Source organism: Fusarium oxysporum, chromosome 15, assembly GCF_000149955.1.
Source record: "Fusarium oxysporum f. sp. lycopersici 4287 chromosome 15, whole genome shotgun sequence".
NCBI classification, from domain to species: Eukaryota; Fungi; Ascomycota; class Sordariomycetes; order Hypocreales; family Nectriaceae; genus Fusarium; species Fusarium oxysporum.
The window spans coordinates 532,187-552,066 of NC_031000.1; the positions used below are offsets into that span (position 1 = coordinate 532,187).

Below are 19,880 nucleotides of genomic sequence, written 5' to 3' on the forward strand. Positions count from 1 at the left end.
ACTCGATATTATCAAACCTGGGGGCGCTCAACAACTACTACGCTAAACGCCCACTGTAACCGCTTACCCAATACCCATCACAGCGGGCGCAGGCATCCGCTATCCAGCCGGTGGCCGAAGTGCCAGGTCAGACCAGACTTGGCCAGTCTTATCGAATCCTCACGAAATTCGTCATCCGCAACTGGGCCTGGGGAGGGCTCAATCGCCTTAACGTCGCTACGTCTCGACCAGGTTTGGTCTACCATTCATCGTACACATCCACACTCACAGCACCAACACCAGCAGCACCCAGCTACGCTGCGTACCCCTCCGGTACGCGCCAAACTTCATCATGGCTGCCGTTCTTCCATCGGACGACAACGGTTATTTCGCCGCGTCCGGCCTGCGACGCTCACTTTCTCATTCCAACTTCATCTCTTCGATTTCGTCATATTCCACCACTTCTCACTTGAGCGAGCATTACAAGCCTGCTTCTAAGACTTCCGCCGAATCCAACTCATCATCTGCTCCCTCGTCTCCCCGTACCGTCCACGCCGACTCGGCCGACCTTTCTTACGCATCTACTCCTGCCACCAACCCCTCTATTGTCTCTGGCTACGATGGCACCATTGGTCTTATTGAATCACCTGCAGATCACTTCATGTTTCCATCCTTTGCGCAAGAGAGGCTCTACGCTCACCCAGAGATCCGTCCTGATATTCACTACGATGATAACCCAGAGCCATCCCCCAGTCCCCGAACAGGCGACTCTTATACCGTCTCTCCTGCAGAACACGAGGCCTCTGAAGAGGCTTGTGATGATACATCAATATCCGAAACACCAGAGCACGAAAAATCCGAACATGCAGAGGATGACACTGCAGTCTCAAGTAGGCCGTCGCGCCAAGTCGATTATCTGTCCAATGAATGGAGAGAGGAGGATATCTGGTCCTCATGGCGATACGTTGTAACATGGAGGAAAGAGTTTCCAAACAGCGCTCGATTGGAAAATGCTTCTTGGAGGGCATGGATGAAGACCAAGAACAATCTCAAGACCATCTCCCCTGAATCGCTTAATTGGTTTGCCTCCCTGTAGTGCTCCCTTAAGCTCTATTGAAATACTTACATCTATAAGGCTCAAGGATTGTGATGTCACCTGGCTCTATGGCCCTCTGCAGTCAGGACCAAAGAACCTCCACCCTACCGACATAGAGTCCTCGAGTGTGTCGCTGTCAAAGGCCGACTCACTAATCAACCTCAACAAGAAGCCCATTCTGAAGAAGAGAAGCATGTATGAAGTTATGCTTCAGCGCTCGCTGTCCACGGCCTCATTATTGGAGCAAGCCACCGCAGCTGTGAAGGCCCAGAAGACCCGAGGAATCCTCCAGCTCCACCTCGGTCGTTCGTCAACAGACTACTTCGCCTGCCCATTTGCATCATATCGATTGGGTGGAGAAAAAAGTAGCGTCGCTCCCTCGGTAAAATCATCTAGAATCATTTCCTCCAGTTTTGAGCAAAAGCATGTTCATTTCAATGAGCAAGTTGAGCAGTGCATAGCTGTTGAAGCTAAGTATGATAAAGATATGGTCGATGACCACTACGGTTTTGATAGTGACTTGGATGACGGGGTTATGATAAAGCGAGTCAAAACCAAGAAGAGGCCAATATCCCGACACAAGACTTTGAAGTCAAAGCCAGCAGCTGAAGGAAAAACAATTGCGATGCTGCCTTCCACTACCCTCAAATACCGCGAAAACACTCCCGAGCCGCGACAGACTGCCATGAAGCACTCTCGAAGCCCGCTCAAGTCCCCTTACTATTCAAAAGAGACCCTGCGATCTGCCAAGAAGTCAGGCAGGTCCGTTTTTGGGGAGGAAGATAATGATGGCAGCCTCGACAATGCATTGTTGAGCCCCCGTTCAGGGCGGGCGTCGCCCCCCAATGCGGATACCAATGGCGATCTAAGCAGGTCTATTTCACAGGACAGCCTTTGTAAGGAGCCTCCAGGTATGCGACGCACCCCGTCTGGTATGTTTATGCCTTATCTAGAAAGTGAAATACAATCCGGGGATTGCGTATTTGGCCGCGTTATTGACACGGTCAACACTGCTCGCGATATCGCCCACGTTATCTGGAACGTTGGCTGGAAGAAGTAATAATTGTACAGGCATTCAACTTGCATTTAGCGGCGCAATTGGCATTTGAACAAGGTCCCAAGCTTGTGACCCATATATTGTGTGTTGAAACGACGCCATCACAATATCAACAGAAGAGAATCTATATAGGAATCTCCGAGAGTAGTTGACATTGACCTGTCATACTACCGCAACCGTCATAACCCAAGGGATAGCATGTGCCGTCGTCACAACGTCATGCTGGAAAGTGGCACCGGATTCGCGTTTCTATCTTTCATACATGGGCACAAAAGCGTAAGACATCGGAAGGGCCCGTTTTTTAGTGTGTTTTGCCGGTTTTTTATCTTCTATGCTTCATACGGGTGTCTGAACACGCAGGTTGAGGGGAAAATCGGTAGTTTAAATCTTCTTGTAATAACAGATTAATTGTTGATTATTGTGGAGGGTAAGGAAGTGACTGGCTTTATGATGGGCGTGATATCAAGCGGTATAGTGGTTACCAGCTCGGAGAGGCGTGGACGGCCAAAATCAGTCCAGCCTGGAAACCGGGAACGGGTTGCAGCGATTCAAGCGATCAATGCAGAAGGTCAGGCAATCGACCCCTTCATCGTGGTTGCAGGCCAATATCCCCTTGCCAATTGGTACCGAGAAAGCAACCTCCCGGCCACTTGGGCTATTGCTACGACCCAAAATGGCTGGACAGATAATGAGACAGGTCTTGAGTGGCTAAAGCACTTTAATCGATGTACAACTAACCGATCAACTGGTCCATATCGTCTTCTAATCCTTGATGGTCACGAAAGCCACCATTCTGCCGACTTCCAGGTATATTGTGAGGAGAACAATATCATCACGCTCTGTATGCCACCTCATTCTTCCCACCTGCTTCATCCCCTTGATTTCGGGTGCTTGGGCCGCTGAGAAAGGCATACGGTCGAGAAATAGAGCAACTGATCAGAAGGTCTATAACCCATATTTCCAAGACTGAGTTCTTCCTGGCCTTTTATGCCGCTTTTCAAGCTACTATAACTAAAGAAAACATTAAGGGAGGTTTTAAAGGAGCTGGGCTTGTTCCTTTTGACCCAGAATATGCGATCTCAAAGCTTGCTGTGCAGCTACGGACGCCAACGCCTGTTGAGGAGGAGGCCCAACAAGCTCAATCTTGGACTTCAAGGACCCCAAGAGCAGTTCTTGAGGCTGGATCTCAGTCTGAATACCTTCAGAGGCGAATCAGAAGACATCACAGTAGCTCCCCAGAGTCAATTCTTGAAGCTTTGAGATCCCTTGAGAAAGGCACTACGGTAGTTATGTATAAGGTTGCCTTACTTGCAGCTGAGAACCGAGAACTTCGACAGGCAAATGAGATACTTAGCCGGCGGCACAGGGCAAAAAGGACACGCCTGCAGAATAGAGGGAGTATGACTATACAGGAAGGTCAGGATCTAATTGATCAGATGGATGTAGATATGCAGGTAGTGGCCGAATCATGGAGAAGTGGTGGTCAAGGAAGTTCAGCGCGACCAAGGGTTCGGCGCTGTGGGACTTGCGGCAAGACTGGGCATAATGCAAGAACGTGCCAGGAGGGTATTGAGGCCTCTGGAGATGGGGATAGTAACTAGAATTAATTGATCAGATGATTTGTTATGTTTTTATTGTGATTTATTTTTAAAAGGTTAAGATTTTTCGTGCATGCACTTGTCTGGTGCACGCGCTTATCGTGTACGTTATACCTTTTAGAATTTATGCTAAATTACACTTAATTAGTTAAGGGTAAAGGCATTTAAAAGGGTATAAAGTCTTAAATTAAAGTAAGTAATAGTATTAAGGGATATTAATACTAGCTAGACGAAACAGCTGTCATGTCTATCCCCATTACGGGTCTGATGTAGAACCATGTTGACGGATCCTTGTACGAGCGTATCAGAAACCCAAAAGAGGTGCAGTTCTAATTCATTTTTATTCCATAACTCGCCCATAGAGCTCCCCTGTTTAGGGGGTAGGTTACGGGATGGTACGGCCGATCGGATCCGCGGATCCGCCATGGTATAAGTTATCCCTTTGACTGGCGTAAGGCAACACCTAGGTCACGAGCAGGGATTCCAACCAATCATAGAGTCACAAGCTCAAGGTACGTAAAGCCCCGCCTAATTTAAGTGATACCAGAAGTCCCAACATTTTCCAGAGGTGCAAAGAAATACCTGGCATTGCTTACAGCCATACCGGGATTTCCGTATTTCCCCTCTGTTTCCGCTGGTTGCGGATAAAGGTTTTTGCTTCGACTGTATCTCCCTAAGCCGCATCCCTTTGCAAGGCTTGCAAGCAACAGGACTTTTATTACGGAGCCATTCATGTTGCGATGTAGGCGTAAACTCATCCCCAGTCCGAAATCTCTGTCTCGACTGACTACTAGGCTCATACTTTGCAACAAGGTCATTAACAAGACGCTGCCGCCACTCCGCTTGAGACTTCTCTGGCTTCCACCGTGAGTTTCCTCGTTGCTGCAGAATGAAGCTGTTGATCAGGGCTATTTCTGGCAGGAAGTCCCAAGCTAGGGCCCTCCAGCCGCCCCGACGAACACGGCGATAAAGGCCCTAGTAGGCTCGCATTTGATCGCCACGGTCTACGGCATCCATTTCGTCGTTGTAAGTGGCAGCGATAGACGGAATTGAAATCACTTTGACTAGCTCCTCACCGGAAAACTCCTGCATTGGCCGTGCTGCAGGTTGGTCTGTTGTTGGTCGTTTCCTTACGCGGTCAATCCGTTCATTGCCTGTAAATACGGTGGATAAAAACAACACAAGGGCATTGTCTTTCCAAGCGATCTGGTTGACCTATCCAAAGTCGAATCAGTAAGACTCATCTATAAAAGTTTGTCTCCTTGACTGACTATATTATCGGCTGTTGGGTTTGCTTTAAGGCAGTTAAAAGGAATACTACCAGCAGCAGTATTATCACCAGCTTTGAGCTTGGCGAGCAGCCTGTAAAGACCACAGTTCCGGCGGGCTGTGCCTGTGGCTCCGTGCCCAAGCTGACGTAGCCGGCGGAAAAGGCTGGAAGAAGAGAATAGGTTGTCGAGAAACACGTGGTATCTGGCTTCCGGCAGCAGATTCACTAGGGCGACAACCACAGCTTGGGTCGGGTTTAGGTAAACAGTACTCTGTGGCTCTCGAAGCCGCCGTTGCTGCCGTTGGCGACGTAGTTGTGAAGGCAGACGCCGGTAGGTGTGTCTGATACCTGCAGGCCCGAACTTCCGGCCCGGCCTGTGCCAGAGCCACCGCAAGAAATAACCGCGTTGAGCTACAACTCAGACTTTAAAGCCTGTGGGAATGGGTTTAGATGGGACGGTTGTCGTTTCCAAGGATCTTCCTAGGAAGCGGACCATACACTCATCTATAGCAATAGCTGTGACTGGTTTGAAGAAAGTAGTGGATATGTGTTGTATGTGATTAGACCAGTCATCCACCCGGCTGAATGTCCGGCTATAGAAGCTATCCCCAGTAGCTACGAATATTGTTGTGTGGTCAAAGAGACGTAGAACTTGTGATAATAGCTGAAATCGGCGAAGATACATCCCCTTTACAATTGGATGACTTGGCTGTTGCTTCCCTAGCTGTGACGTTCTCCAGTAGTCTTCTATCCGGGGTTCCTTGTGTATTCGCATATAGATCAAGATCGCAATCCATACAAAGATTTCTGCAACAGAGGTTGGCTTCTAATCGAGAAGCCACGACTGTGGCTGTTGTTCATCACTGCAGCTATTTGTAAGCATCTCAAGCCGATCACTAGCCCAGCTATTCGTATAGCAAACCCAGCTTTCTACTAGCCAAACGGGGAGAAACTGCTGGAATAGCAGCAGTGGCTCTGGGGTAAAGCCTCTATCCGAAAGGACCGATCTGGAAGATGAACGGGCTCGAAGTTGTAGCCACGGTCAGGAACTGGGTTATTGACTGGCCGGCATGTGTTATCCGTCGGCTGCTCACGGCGGCTATGGTCGACTCGAATGAAGCTATTGTCATCATACACGTTGGCTGCTTGGCTAGAGAGTTGTTCGATATCCATGACAGCTTATTGAATGGGTTGTATGACGATTTCAGCGGGGTCAGTTTCGCTGACGCTTGAAGTCACTACCATGTACCCCTGGTTGCGTGGGGGCTGTGTGGGGCTCAGTACGGAGGTGTTGCCTTAGGCCAGTCAAAGGGATAATCACCTACAACTGCAAGGCTAGGACACGAGTAGGTGCAATCGCAAAAGCCATTAACCCTATTCACAGAAAACCACATCAAAAGGTTCAAGCAAACTTGATAACTGATAATTGTCTTGACTAGGAACAGGCAAGAACTTTGTGAGACTGAAACCTTCATATGCAGCCTAGCCACAGCCACATGAACATGGATAGAGACAATAATGGCAGCAGACTGCAACGTCCTACAAGACAAACCATCTTCACGAGAAGCACATTTCGAGACTGAAACATACTTGAAGAAAAAAAAAAAAAAAAAATAGAATGAGAAAAAAAAAAAGGAGGGAAACAAAGAAACTCAATCAACTTGTGCTGTAACCAAAAATAACTGAAAACTCAACTGAAAGAGCTACCTTCTAGAAAAAAGCATAGGGCGCGTGCGTCACTCAATATCTAGAAGAGATACACCCCAATCAAGCATCCACTGCTTGCTATTATTCGCTTCCATGCTTTGCAGTTTTCCGGGGTTGGTATTGAGAATTGGAAAAAATGAGCTTCTCAAGTTTCGTCTAGTCCTGGAAGAACTTGACAATCTGCTGAAGGTCACGCAGAGTAACACCATGCTTTGGGTAGCAAATGTAGATTTCCTCACCGAGAGCACCAAACTTGGACCGGAAGGTAGACTTGCGTCGCAAACCTAGGCTGTCGACGATGGATCGGTACGTAGCGGCAAGGAAGCGTGCGCGCAGACCACGAACGTGCTCGCCTGGCGTCAATCTCTCGGAGACGCCAGCGCCAAAGGTGATCTGGCCGGTGACATTAGACAGGGCGTGGCTAATGAGAACCTCGATGGAGCCGTTGACAGCACCAGGGAAGTCCAGAGCCCACTTGACCTGCCAGCCGTGGCGGGGAGCGAGCTTAGCCAGGACCACAAGAGAGACCACCTTGCCGTCCTTTCCAGCGGCGAAGTAGCGACGATGCTCCTGGTCGACCCAGGGGCGCACCTCCGTCAGGTGGACTTGTTTGCCCTTACGGGCAGCCTTCCACTCCTCGATGGCGGGGTCGGCGCGGGCGATGAAGTCGTCGTCGAGCTTGACTTCATGAATCTTGACACCTTCGCGCTCAACGCGACGCGCCTTTGCGGCAAGGCCGCTGACCTGAGCGCTGTTGTGCTTGTCATTGTCGACTCGCTGCTCCTCAATGCAGGATAAGCTCCGCCAGCGGAGCTCGGAGGCGAGGATCTTCTGAACCTCAAAGGAGACAAGCATCCAGATCGGAGTCAAGCGCAGCTCAACGGTGACATGCTTGATGAAGGCGCGAATGACTTCCTGGTACTGGTTGCGGTCGCAGAGCGGGTCGCCAGTGATCATGGCGAACTTCTGCTGCTGGACCCAGCCAACGGCGGCACCGGTCTCGTGTCGCCAGATCTGGAAGCGCTCATCAAGCCAAGACGTGTTGGTGGCATCACCATAATTGGCAATAAGCTTCTCCAGAGGTGGAAGATCATCGGCTTGGTGAAGCTTGGTGGTGTCGGCCTCAGGATGAGGCATACCGGGAGCCTTGGTAGGCAGGGACTTGGGATCGCGGTGAAAGAGGGAGGCGTAGCGAACATCGCCAAGCTCAAGCATCCAGGAGACAATACGCTCAAGACCAAGACCAGCGCCAGCGTGAGGGGGGACACCAAGGTCAAAGGCGATAAGGTAGTCTTCCATACCATCCTCAGACATACCAGCGGCAACCATGTTGGCTCGGAGCTCCTCAGCATTGTGAATACGCTGGCCACCAGAGCAGATCTCCTGGCCTCGGATGAAGATATCGAAGGAGCGAGTCCACTTAGGATCTTCAGGATCCTTAGCAGCGTAGAAGGGACGAGCGTTGGCAGGGAACTTGTCAAGGACGTAGTAGTCGGTGCCATACTTTTCGCGAACAAGCTGACCGAGACGGATCTCGTTGGGGGTAGACAGATCCTCCTCCTCGACATCGCGCCCATCTTCGCGGAGCATCTTGATGCCCTCCCTGAAGGGAATGATGGGAGTCTCGTCGAGCCACCTGAACTCGCTGCTTGGCCATCGCTTGCGGATAACCTCAATCTCTCGAGAGGAGTAGACGGCCTTAAAGACCTCCTTGAGGAAGATGTCGATAAGCTGAATAACCTCGTGGTAATCTGTATTGATAGCCATCTCGAGGTCCAGGCCGGTGTATTCAGTCAAGTGGCGATGAGTGTTCGAGTTCTCGGCGCGGAAGACAGGGCCGACCTCAAAGACCCGGCCAAAGTCGGCAGAGATGGACATTTGCTTGGCCAGCTGAGGGCTCTGAGCAAGGAAGGCCCGGCGGTCGAAGTAGCTAACGGGGAAGACAGCAGCGCCGCTCTCGGTGGCAGCGGGCTGAAGCTTAGGAGTGTGAATCTCCACGAAGCCATGCTCCTCGAGGGTGTTTCGGAATGCGCGTGAAACGAGGGAGCGCAGGCGGAAGAGAGCCTGGTTGGAAGGGTGTCGGAGATCGAGGATGCGTGAGGACATGCGGTTGCGCAGCGTCTCAGGGGGTTTGTAATTGCTGAAGGGCAGGTTCTGCGCGGAGTTGACAAGATGAACGGAGCAGATGTCGACCTCAATACCAGAGTGCGTCGCCGATCGGATGGGCTCTGGAGGCTGCTTCAAGACACCGCATACTTGCACCAGCGACTCAGGGCTGATCTTGCGCACCCACTTCACAAAGTCGGTATTATCGGCATCGCGAGCGAGGACGCCCTGGACAGAGTAGGTTTGGTCTCGGAGGAGTAGAAAATCGAGGACCTTGGAGAGCGGTCGTTGAGTTTCAATGCGCGCTCGGAAGGTTGCTTCTGTGCCGATAGGGAGAGAATCAAGCTGCGAAATTGTATTGATCTCGCCAGGATGTACAGGCCAGTCGGCGCTCATGCTGGTGCGACCGCTCTCAAGAGAAGTGCAGCTGCTACCGCTTGCAGCGTCTCTGGTGCTTAAGGTGTCGTCCATGTTGGACCTGGCCGAGTGGCTGTGGATCTGGACGCCGCTGTCGTGCATGTTATTGCGGATAATTTACGCTGTGGTTGCTGTGCGTCTTCTTAGTCATGTTTCGCTGTTTGGAAAGTACCAGTGGTGGCGATGGTGTTTTTGGTAGCCCAACCAATTGCTCGGTGGCCGTGTCGAGCGAGGCCTGCGATGATGTCAGACTGACCTCCGAAGCGCGCGAAGTCTATCCCCTCTATTGTATCCAAGCCTCTCGCTAGATCACTCCATAGATTAGCCAATTAAATGCACTAGTTAAAAAAAGGTAACGTAACGTGCATGATAAACGTGTGTCACAGACAAGTGAGTTTCACATGCTAATTCCCACCTAAAAACCAGATTTTTGAAATTCTTTTAAAAATGCAATTTAACTTTAAATAACTAAGAATTTAAAATAAGATAAATAACTATCTGTCGCACTGAGCGTGCTTAAAGGGTTAAAGTGAATATAGTGAGCAGCAGCAAAATGTGTTGATTGATTGTTCTTGAGTTGTCTCTTGTGCGGGGTATTCTATCCCGCAGAGTTACTTAAAATATATAAGGCAGCTGTAGCACATCCATGATTGCTTGCATAGCGATTATAGCCTGATCTTTTGCCCTGTGGTTTAACGGCTTGTGCAACCGTTACAAACAGGACCTATTTCAGCTTGTTATACCCTTATTGAAAGGCAATTGATAGGGGGGCATGACGAATTGATACGCGGGCATGACCCTTAGGGGGGCATGACTTTTTGTAACACCTGATTGGGCTAAATTTCGTAGACCCATAAATACCTTTGAGAAAAGGCGGTGAAGCCGGGCTCTCTTAACAAGCCCAGATCTCTGCAGAAGCAACCGGACCAAGCCGGGCCTATTAGAACAGCTCGCATTCGGCCGTCAAAACAAAGTATTATTTTCGATACCTATAGAATAAGGCCAATTCTATTAAGAGCAGCTATCTATGTCTCCTCTTACTACTATGGAAAGGAAGAATCTCCTCGTCGCTATTAAAAGCAGCTCCCATTGACTCCTTCGTCTCCGAATGCTGGGTTGCGTCTTCCGTCCGCTGGCACGTCCTCCTGTAGTTCTCCCCGCTCCAAGGGTACCCGACTGGCTGCGTTTCTGGCGCTGATTTGAGCTACTGGCCTGGCTACTGGCATGTTGGCTCGCATCGAGTTCCACTCTGGCCAGAGTCGACCTGTTTAGACTACCCGGTGGTCGACCTCGCCTACGCCTTGATGGGCCCTGGCTGGCTGGTTGACTACTCTGCCGATTGCTTGCTCCGATGGCTAGCCTTGCTGGAACAGCCTGTGTGGTGTTTTTGGGCCTGCCACGGAGAGCAGTGGCAATCTTGGGGTCGAGAATCCGTCGGTATGGATCTCGAGAGGATGGCTCTCGTAGTCGCCACCGTGGATGGACCTCCCACTTAGTGAAGGGTGTGGCAGACCCTAACCTCGAGTAGACCTTGTGGCAACAAGGTATACCGAGCTCGACATAGACCGAACAGTCGTCGTTGCAGCCCCCGAGAGGCTCCGGGAACGGATTCTTACCAGTCGGCATCGCTTTGCGAGCTAAGCGATATTGCTTGTTGATCAGCCCAAGGCCCTTCGATGATATTGCTGTCCGGAGTTCGCCTAGATACTCCGAGCTAGACCCTATATACTCGCGAGCGGTGAGTACCTCGTCCGCTGCGCAGGCATCGTTGAAGTCCCGCTCTTGGTCCTTCATCATGTCCTGCATAGCTTCGACAAGTCGATACAGGTGGCTCATACCGTTTAGAAGGTAGCTCTTGATGTTGTTGTTGCTTGCTTCTGTGCCAGTGGTGACGCGGATGCCAAAGTTGCGATACTTGCGGATGAAACAGCGTGCCCACTGGGCCCTTACAGGCATGTAGGTTCCATGGAGATACCGCAGGATAGCCCGCTGGTCATCAAATTCCCTACAGAGGTTTCTCCACGCCTTCTCGTGAGCGTCCTCAGTCTCGGCAAACAAGACGAGCTTCCACATCATGAGAACCCCTCGATAGCTATGAGGGATGTCCTCAGATGTCGGCGCGTGGACTAACTGTCGGTCTTTCGGGCTAAGCTCAGCCCGTACCTGTGGAGTAGACTTATCCTCGTCGCTGCTGTCGGGACTACTGCTACTACTGCGGCCCTTGACCCACTTTTGCTTTGATTTGAGCAGGACGTTCGAATTGATGTGGTGGATACAGAGCTGCTGCTGTACATCAGGGAACTGATCATTCAGGGCGGCCTTCATCTGATCGTCGAAGTCGGTAACGATGACGTCCGGTTGGCAAATGGAGTGCTGCTCTGCCAGTTGTCGAATACTCTCAGAGAGGAATTGGAACCCCTCCCGTCTCTCGTTGTCGATCAGACCGAAAGCCGCATTGAAGACAGAACCAAGGCAAGTCTGTCCTGTTGCCTGGAATAACGGAAGCTTGAAGCGGTTGGTGTTGTATGTGTTGTCGAAGCTGATGACCTCGGGAAACCGCTTCCACATCTGGAGACAGTAGGAAAAGATCCAGACAAGGCCAACGAGGCGGCTTGGCTCATCATCCGCCCACTTAACGACGTAAGGAACGTCCATCTCATCAAATAGCTTGATCAGTGCTGCAGTGGGAGTGTAGCCATTCAACTTGTCTCGATTGATGAGAGCCCGGGCGTTATAGATGTCCCTCTGGGTGAAGGTTGATTCGGGGTGTTGCTCTTGGACCACAGCCCGTACGTCACGGGCCCGGATACCGACCCGACGGCTTGTCGACTCAATGGTTGCCCTGATGGGTGTAGTCAGCCGTCTATGGGAAGGGTGCGCAGACGGTCTAATACTACGCCCATGGTTGTGTTGACTGTGTTCCGGGTTTGGGTGTTGTCGTAGGAGCCACTCGCCCTCTTCTAGAGCCTCGGCTATCACCATCCACTTGCATCCGCACTTCCGGGACTTCCGTTGCCGAAGACCTGCACCTCTGCTAGGCCGTGGTTCTCCGTATCTGTCACATTGGAAAGAATATCTCATCCTCCGACCGTTATATGAGTAGGCGTTCCGTCGGACAATACCAAAGCCACTCTCTTTCGCAAAGGTGTTTATCAAGTCAAATAGAGCTTCGGCTGACGGCGCTGGGTCGCCTGGGATCGGTGGGTTCGGGATCGGGTCGGGGGCAGGGGACGAGGAAATTCGAAGAGGAGAAGATCTGATCTTTTGATACTGCTTGGGTGGACGGCTCTCGGGGCGGTGAGTAGGGAGGAGGCGATTCAAGCGCATCTGAACTGAGTGGCGAGTAACCCCATTTCTCTCGCCATTGGCGTACTCGCTCGTATGACCGAGCGAGCTCGAGGGTAAGCTTCCGATCCGTCCCAATCACTTCTCGTACTAGCTTCAGGGCAGATTGAAACTCGGCCTTTGTGGGTGACGATTGCTCCCGTGCTGATTGAGGCGGAGAGGAGGAAGGTAGTGGGTCGGTTTCTGGCCCTGGTATAGGGATTCTGACTCGCTGCTGCCGTCTTCCTTGGGTTAGGAAGTCATTCGAAAGGTGTATCTCGTCATCGAAACGGAGCTCCCATGGTGGCTCATGAAGCCCTTGCGATCCATGGGGCTGTGGAGCGGTTGAAAAGGTCTGTGGATAAGATGTGAAGAGATTTCCGAGTGTATCTTCGTCGCCGACTCCGTAATATTGGCTGATACTTGTTCCAATGCTACTCGCTGAGCGAGGTCTATTCGCGAGTAACGGCGGGCTGAACCTGGATTGTCGGCTCTGCCGCCGTCGTTTTCGGGCGTGCAATTGATCGCTAGGACTAGGACTGCGAGTTCGGCATCTCGGATTGCTCTCTGAGCTGGAAGGAGGCTCAGATTGGGACGTGGTGAAGGTTCTAATCATCGAGGATTGAGAGACTCAGGAGTGGATAGCTTGCTGATGGAGAGAAAACTTGATGGCGTCGCATTGGTTACCAATGTAAGATTAAGGGCGAGCTAAGCTCGAGGTGTCGGATACGAGGGTGGTAAGTCAAGATGAATGATGATTTCAAGATAAAGAACAGATTATTGATTGATTCATCCCTGTCCCCTCGTCTTCTTCGTCCTCATTATATTTGACGAGGAGAGGCTACGATACTAGACCTGCCGAACCTGCAACAGATCTGTAACACCTCTCTGACTCTTGTGGTGCACTCGTGTGACAATCTGGGAGAGGCATATGCAACACGAGGTACTTAGGAAGCTCTGACAGAATTCTGCCGACACTAACAAAAACGAAATTGACGAATCAGGTGTTACAAAAAGTCATGCCCCCCTAAGGATCATGCCCGCGTATCAATTCGTCATGCCCCCCTATCAATTGCCATTATAAAATGCACTGTATTTTAAGGTTTTTTATATAAGTTAAAATAGCAAAAAATCTTCAAAAAATATAATTTAATAAAGCTAGCTATACTATTATAAGAAATATTTTTATTAGATTTTTAGCTATTAGATTTTTAGCTATTTTATCTATAGCTTAAAAGTGTTATAGGGTAGGCTATTTTTAGTTATACAGTGCAGTGGAGCACTCGCTTATCTGGAGCATTCGCTTATCAACCACGTTACGTATTAATTATTCATAGTTTTGATAAACGCAACGGTTAACTTACTAGTATACATTTATGACGTCAGACGTCACTAGTGCGCCATGAGAAATCTCAAGATTTATTTATCTCTTTGGGTGGCACAAGGCATCAGGGAGGTCACGACTAGGGTCGGGGGCCAATCAAAATGATCGCGACGATCGGTACATTCTACCCACACCTAAATTGGCGTGTGATAGAAGTACCAACAGTCAGCATTGTTACAAATCGCTACATCACATACTTTGCAACCATACCTAGTCTTCTGGCACCCCTGATTTCCTGATATCGGCTCGAGATAGCCTCCTTTTTCCTTCCTTTTTTTAAAGGGTCGAGGCTGCCCTTGCCGGCAGCCCTTGCAAGCTAGGCAAGGCGAATAGCTGCCTCGGCGGACATGATTGATATCTCTTTGTAGGTGATTTTGCCGTGCTTCTATATCCTCGATGTCTTCTTCCTTCCCTGACCGGCTTCTCTTCCTTGTGCCGCCTTCAGCAGCATACGTGTTGAAAATCGCGTTGCAGATGCATTCCTTCCAAGCTTGTAGCGTGCCGTAGGTCTTCCAACGAGGGTGCCGGGTCTTCTTTTGTAAAATGAAGCTATTCGCAAGTGCGACTTCGAGGAGGAAGCTTTTAAGTAACGCCTGCCACGGACCACGGCGGAATCGATGCTCATATGTTGTATAGGACCTTATCTGATCGCCGCGGTCCACGTGATTTATTTCATCGTTATACTGAGCAGCAACAGTAGGTATAGGGATCATTTTGAAGCTATTCCTGTTAAAAAGGCGCTGCAGCTGTTGTGCCTCTGCCTTCGTGCCTCTCTTAGCCGGCAGCTTCCTCTTTTTTAGTGTGTGCTCGTGAGGGGCGCCAGTGTGCACAGTTGAAATGAAGAGCACCACGCTGCTATCCTTCCAAGCGATTTGGATGACCTAGGGGGAATAAAAAGGGACGAATTAGTAAGGGAAATACAGCTAAAAGTCATCTATACCTGTTTATCTTCCGTCGGGATCAGTATGACCTCGTTATATCTCAAAGGCGTGCCATTAGGAGCTTTGCCGGTCTCTTTTATCTGCTTCATCTCGGTGCTAATGCCGCAGTTAGGGCGTGCCGTGCCTATGGCACCAAAGCCAAGCTGCCGAAGGAGGCGGAAGAGCTGCGGTGATGAGAAGAGGTTATCTGTGAAGACGTGATATGTCTGAGGAAGCAGCCTTTTCACTCGGTGAACCACGATGCTCTGTGTATTACTGAGAGGGATCTTGGTCTGTAGCTTTCCCTTCTTGCCTACCGGCTTCGGCGTAGGTAGGTTAATAATAACAGTAGTATATGATGATGCCTTTACATGCCAAAGCCACCGCAGAAAGAAGCCCTGTTGGGCGATAACCTAGACTTTGAAGCCCACCGGTGTGGGCTTTCCCTTGACAAGCGTTGTCTCTTTTGATCTGCCTGTAAACGGCACCATACACTCATCTACAGTCAGATTAGTCCCTGGAAGATAGAGCTCATTCGACACCTTCTGTATTCCTTTGAGCGGTACAGCCCTTCAGGAGGTCACTCGCCCCACTTTGCTTAGTCACAAGGTTAGTACGTGCGGGGTACCGGAAGTTCGTAAGATATTTGCCAAGTCTGTAAGGTAGCTCTTTGTAACAATCAAAACTGCTGGGACTTTTACCATCATGCAAATTAGTATGTGGGGAGAAGTACCGTTAATTTTATTCATTTTGATTGGTTTTATACCCCTGTCGTGACCCCGCTGAAGGGCTGTACCGCTCAAAGGGATAAGGTCAGACTACTCTTTAGCCGCTTGGAAGGTCTTTGGAAGATCCCCCTTATCCCTTACATCGACTTTGGTGTAGTTAAAAGTGCGAAAATACCGGCTGATTAGTTGAAACTTCTGTAAGGGCATAAACTTGATGATTGAGTGAAGAGGGCGTTGATCTCCTAGGCTAGGTGCCTTCTAATGGTCCTTTATTGAGATTTCCCTATGAATTCCTAGGTAAATAACGACTCCAAGCTATAGATAAGCTGTTGCAGAAGAGAGGCCTTCCTACTTAAGGATACGTGAGTGTTCAGAAACAGGGGTATTCCAGTTGTTAATAACGCTGTTTTCTTGGAGATAAGAGACCCAGCTGTTGGTGTATTTAATCCATAACTGTATAAGGGAAATAGGTATAAAAAGCTGGAATAATTGAAGGGGTTCCTTGGGTAGAGGGTTGATCTTGAAATCACGATATTCTAGCTTGAAAGGTTGAAAATCCTGACCGCGGCCCTCTTCGGGCGGAAAATTAGGCACGCCGGTGGGGTCACTCAAAGGAGGGGTCTCAAAGCTGTGATCATCTAAGCTATCTTGTATCTTTGAAGAGCTCATCGTTTTAATTACGACAAGCTAGGGGCTATTTGTGTGAGGTTTTTGATGAATTTGGTGGTGGAAAATCATTAAGCTGTCTGACGAGAACTTCATGTACCCCGCAGGTACTAGCGGAGTTAGTCAGCTAAGTGGGGCGAGTGACCTGTTGATGCCTTGTGCCACCCAAAGAGATAAGGCAATTACTACACCGGCGTGACAGAATGGCTACACTGGCGTCACTCTTACACAGGCGTCATTTTTACGGCTTCTGATTGGTCCATCCCTTTGCGTTAGTGCATTTAGATTCTGCCAACACCGCTCCTTGTACCTCTAGCTTAGCTCCCACCGCGACGATCGACGCGCCCGATGAAGCTCTTCACCAGCTAGCTACTACACTAATTATCTCTTTGCAGTGTGTAGTGTTGGAGAAGTGGCATGCAAGATGGTGTTATACAGGCAGCCACCTCAAGGGAAGATGTCCCACGATGATACCAAAATTGTCTGAACACATTATAGATCTCTTGCAGGATCAGCAGGTCTCGTATCTTGGCCTCTCCTCTTTAGATACTTTTGTTGTGATGTTCGCTTTAGAACTGGTTGACCCGATTGGTTCTTCATCAAAAGCGAGGACTTGTTAAGGGAGCTGCCTTCACCGCCTTTGCGCGGATGTACCTGTGGGTCGAAGAAAAAAAGAGCGAATCAGAGGCCATAAAAGCGACGCCTGTGTAAGAGTGACGCCGGTGTAGCCATTCTGTCACGCCGGTGTAGTAATTGCCATTTATAAATGCGGCATGACGCCCTGTTATTACCAGGCCCATGCATCTTAATAACTTTCTTGACAAATTTAGATAATTCTGCTACAATGTTGAGTGTTTCGGCTTTCTTCCACAACGTCCTCAACTATTTACTTTCATGGGTACATCCAGTATGATAATCTCATTGAATAGAATAAGAGCATTATAGTTAGCTGCTAATCCCGTAATAGAATGCCCACTGGGGATGGTTGTCTTGCAATCGCAAAGTGAGTTGTCCGTGATCTCCTATCTTGCACACTTTCTTACATACTGTCGCAGACTGGGCAACTCGAGCGGGAGATAATCCCGCTCGGCAAGAAGCTCAAGCTCCTCTTCCTGTTCAACCATATCACTGAATGGATCGATACGACACACGCCATGCGACTTTATATGCACAATAAGTCCCTAGAAAAGGGTATGTCTTGGGGTCAGGGCTGCACGTGGAAGTTATTAACACGGGAATAGGTAAGAAAGAGGCATCTCCAGCATCCAAGGAGCAAATTAGCAAATTCGTTGATTATTATGGTATCAACATGGATGACTTTGACCCTTCGGATATTAATGAGTATAACACATTCGAAGACTTCTTCGCCCGAGCGCATAAAGCCGGCTCAAGGCCGATCCACCGGCCTGATGATGCATTAACCGCGGTCGTTGTCGCCGATTCAAGAGTTGTCACGTACGAATCAGTTGCAGAAACAAAGAAGATTTGGATTAAAGGCCATGATTTTAACATTACCAATCTCGTCATGGACACACAACTCGGTTCAAAGTACGAAAACGCAGCCGTTGCCAGCTTTCGTCTATCACCACAAGACTATCATCGATACCACTCACCTGTGACCGGCAAAATCAAATTATTTCGGAGTATTCCCGGCGACTATTATCAAGTCGATCCTGTTGCTTTACAGAGTCAAGTAGATATCTTAACGAGAAATAGAAGGGCGTATGTCATCATCGAGACGGCTGAATTTGGCGATGTCTTGTTTGTCGCCATCGGAGCAACGAATGTGGGATCAGCCGTGTAAGTGCAATTATGCTCCCGAGGCATGTATAGTTCGAATTCTGACCATATGCAGCATACACGAGCAATTTCAGAAAAGTGGCGTACAGGTCAATAAGGGTGATGAGCTGGGACATTTTCAGTTTGGCGGCTCTTCCATTATTGTCGCATTCCAGATGGAGAGGATTAAATTTGACAACGATCTGTTGCAGTTAAGCAAGCGGCGTATTCAAGTCTCGGTCGAGGTTGGTATGAGCTTGGGTCGTGCAACCCGTTCAACCCGGCGAGGCGAGATGTCTCCCGCACCTACGTATGCTGAAGTTGCAGATCCAAATGCTTAAATCAATCTTATCTTCAGGATGTCCACCAATTGATATAAGTTGCATGCATGGGATTGAGGGGCCGATCGGAGCGAACAAATAGTATATTAAGGAGAAAAGAAATTTATTCAGGGTAAACCCATTCAGTTACTCAACAACCACAATGCCAATACCACCTGAGGACATCGATCCGAGTCCACTATCGTCCCGCAAGTAAACGCCTAGCCAGGTCCCTCATCCGGCAAAGCTACCGTGCGTTGGGACGCGACAAACGGCGTCTCCTTCGACACGAAGAAGACCGATGTCATGCACTTCTCTCGCAGTAAACTGAGGACCACCCCGCCGGTATGTCACGGTGACGTCGAGAAACATCCCGAGTCGGCTCTGCGCTGGCTTGATAGTAGGCTATCGTTCCGAATCCATGTAGAGAAGTGGGCGGCGAAAGCGAAGGCAGTGGCCTACCACCTGCGAGTACTAAGCGATACGAAACACGGTCCGCTGCCGGGTGCTGTCCGAAACGCCGTCAGGGGTGTCAGTCGAGCCAGTCCTGCTCTACGGTTCCGAAGCGTGGTACCAGGGCATGACAAGGCCACGATGAAGCCAGCCTATCAGAAACCCGCCATCGAGCAACCAGCATCTCATACAGAGAATGAACAAGGCCTTGAACCAGTCCATGAGAGCTATACTGCCCCTCTGGAAGACGACATCCACCGCCCCCTCCACCGGGAAAGTGGGATACTGCCAGTTACCCAGGTCCTCGAAGCGCGGCGACTCAGGTTTCCCGTAGGACTCAAGTCGCTTGACGAGAGCCATCCTGTTGCGAGTCGAACGCTACCACCCAGTCAGTCCACTTACCACGATCTCATCAAACGAAGATACCAAATACAGAAAGAAAGCAGCTTCAGAACACGTCTTCGACGGATCAGGTCGCCTCGGACCAACTGAGGTCTTCGATGTCAAAGCTAGAGGAGCATTAGAAGGCCTAAAGGCCGCCCTAAACCTACAAGAATCGGTATCGTGAAACATCATAAACTGCCTAGACAACCTCGCGGTCGCTACATGCCTGCGAAGTACACCATCTGACTCGTCTCAAGACGTCTTTCTTGAGTTTCAGGCTTTAACAGCATCGCATGGAGCCACACAGGTACGCTGGGTGCTAGGACACACCGACATCCCAGGCAACGAACAGGCCGATAAACTGGCCAAAGCAGCGTCATCAGCCCCCGGGCCAGAAGGGGCTCAGCCAACACTAACATACTTGCGAAGGATCGCAAGACGGAAACCGAAAGAAGCATTCGTGACGTGGTGGTCCACCTCTGCCCCTGAGCAGTACAAGAGACTCAATCTCAAGGCGACCACAGGCTGCCCGCCGGAATGAGAGATTTGGCGAACAGCCATGCACCAACTTCTGGCAGCGAGATCCCTCCACGGTTATTTCGCCGCATATCACGAGAGATTCGACCATGGCGATGCACGCCTGGTCTGTTCATGTAACCGACGCAAAGCACCGGATCATATCTTCTATTGCC

General features: G+C 49.9%; 4 protein-coding genes across 4 annotated transcripts; 2 read left to right on the plus strand and 2 right to left on the minus strand.

Moving 5' to 3' along the window:
* Positions 1–331: 331 nt before the first annotated feature.
* Positions 332–2,135, plus strand: FOXG_16737 (uncharacterized protein; the record flags this gene model as incomplete). Its single annotated transcript, XM_018396754.1, has 2 exons — positions 332–1,059; positions 1,115–2,135. The coding sequence occupies 2 exons, from the start codon at positions 332–334 to the stop codon at positions 2,133–2,135; spliced, it is 1,749 nt and encodes a 582-aa protein (XP_018257516.1).
* A 4,458-nt stretch (positions 2,136–6,593) lies between these two features.
* Positions 6,594–9,471, minus strand: FOXG_16738 (aspartyl-tRNA synthetase). The gene has a single exon (XM_018396755.1). The coding sequence runs from the start codon at positions 9,330–9,332 to the stop codon at positions 6,864–6,866; it is 2,469 nt and encodes an 822-aa protein (XP_018257517.1). The 5' UTR covers positions 9,333–9,471; the 3' UTR covers positions 6,594–6,863.
* Positions 9,472–10,241: 770 nt separating this feature from the next.
* Positions 10,242–13,302, minus strand: FOXG_16739 (uncharacterized protein; the record flags this gene model as incomplete). Its single annotated transcript, XM_018396756.1, has 1 exon — positions 10,242–13,302. The coding sequence occupies exon 1, from the start codon at positions 12,555–12,557 to the stop codon at positions 10,242–10,244; it is 2,316 nt and encodes a 771-aa protein (XP_018257518.1). The 5' UTR covers positions 12,558–13,302.
* A 3,728-nt stretch (positions 13,303–17,030) lies between these two features.
* On the plus strand, positions 17,031–18,562 carry FOXG_16740 (phosphatidylserine decarboxylase). Its single transcript, XM_018396757.1, has 5 exons — positions 17,031–17,159; positions 17,220–17,255; positions 17,308–17,443; positions 17,494–18,052; positions 18,108–18,562. The coding sequence occupies exons 1-5, from the start codon at positions 17,097–17,099 to the stop codon at positions 18,370–18,372; spliced, it is 1,059 nt and encodes a 352-aa protein (XP_018257519.1). The 5' UTR covers positions 17,031–17,096; the 3' UTR covers positions 18,373–18,562.
* The last annotated feature ends 1,318 nt before the right edge of the window (positions 18,563–19,880 follow it).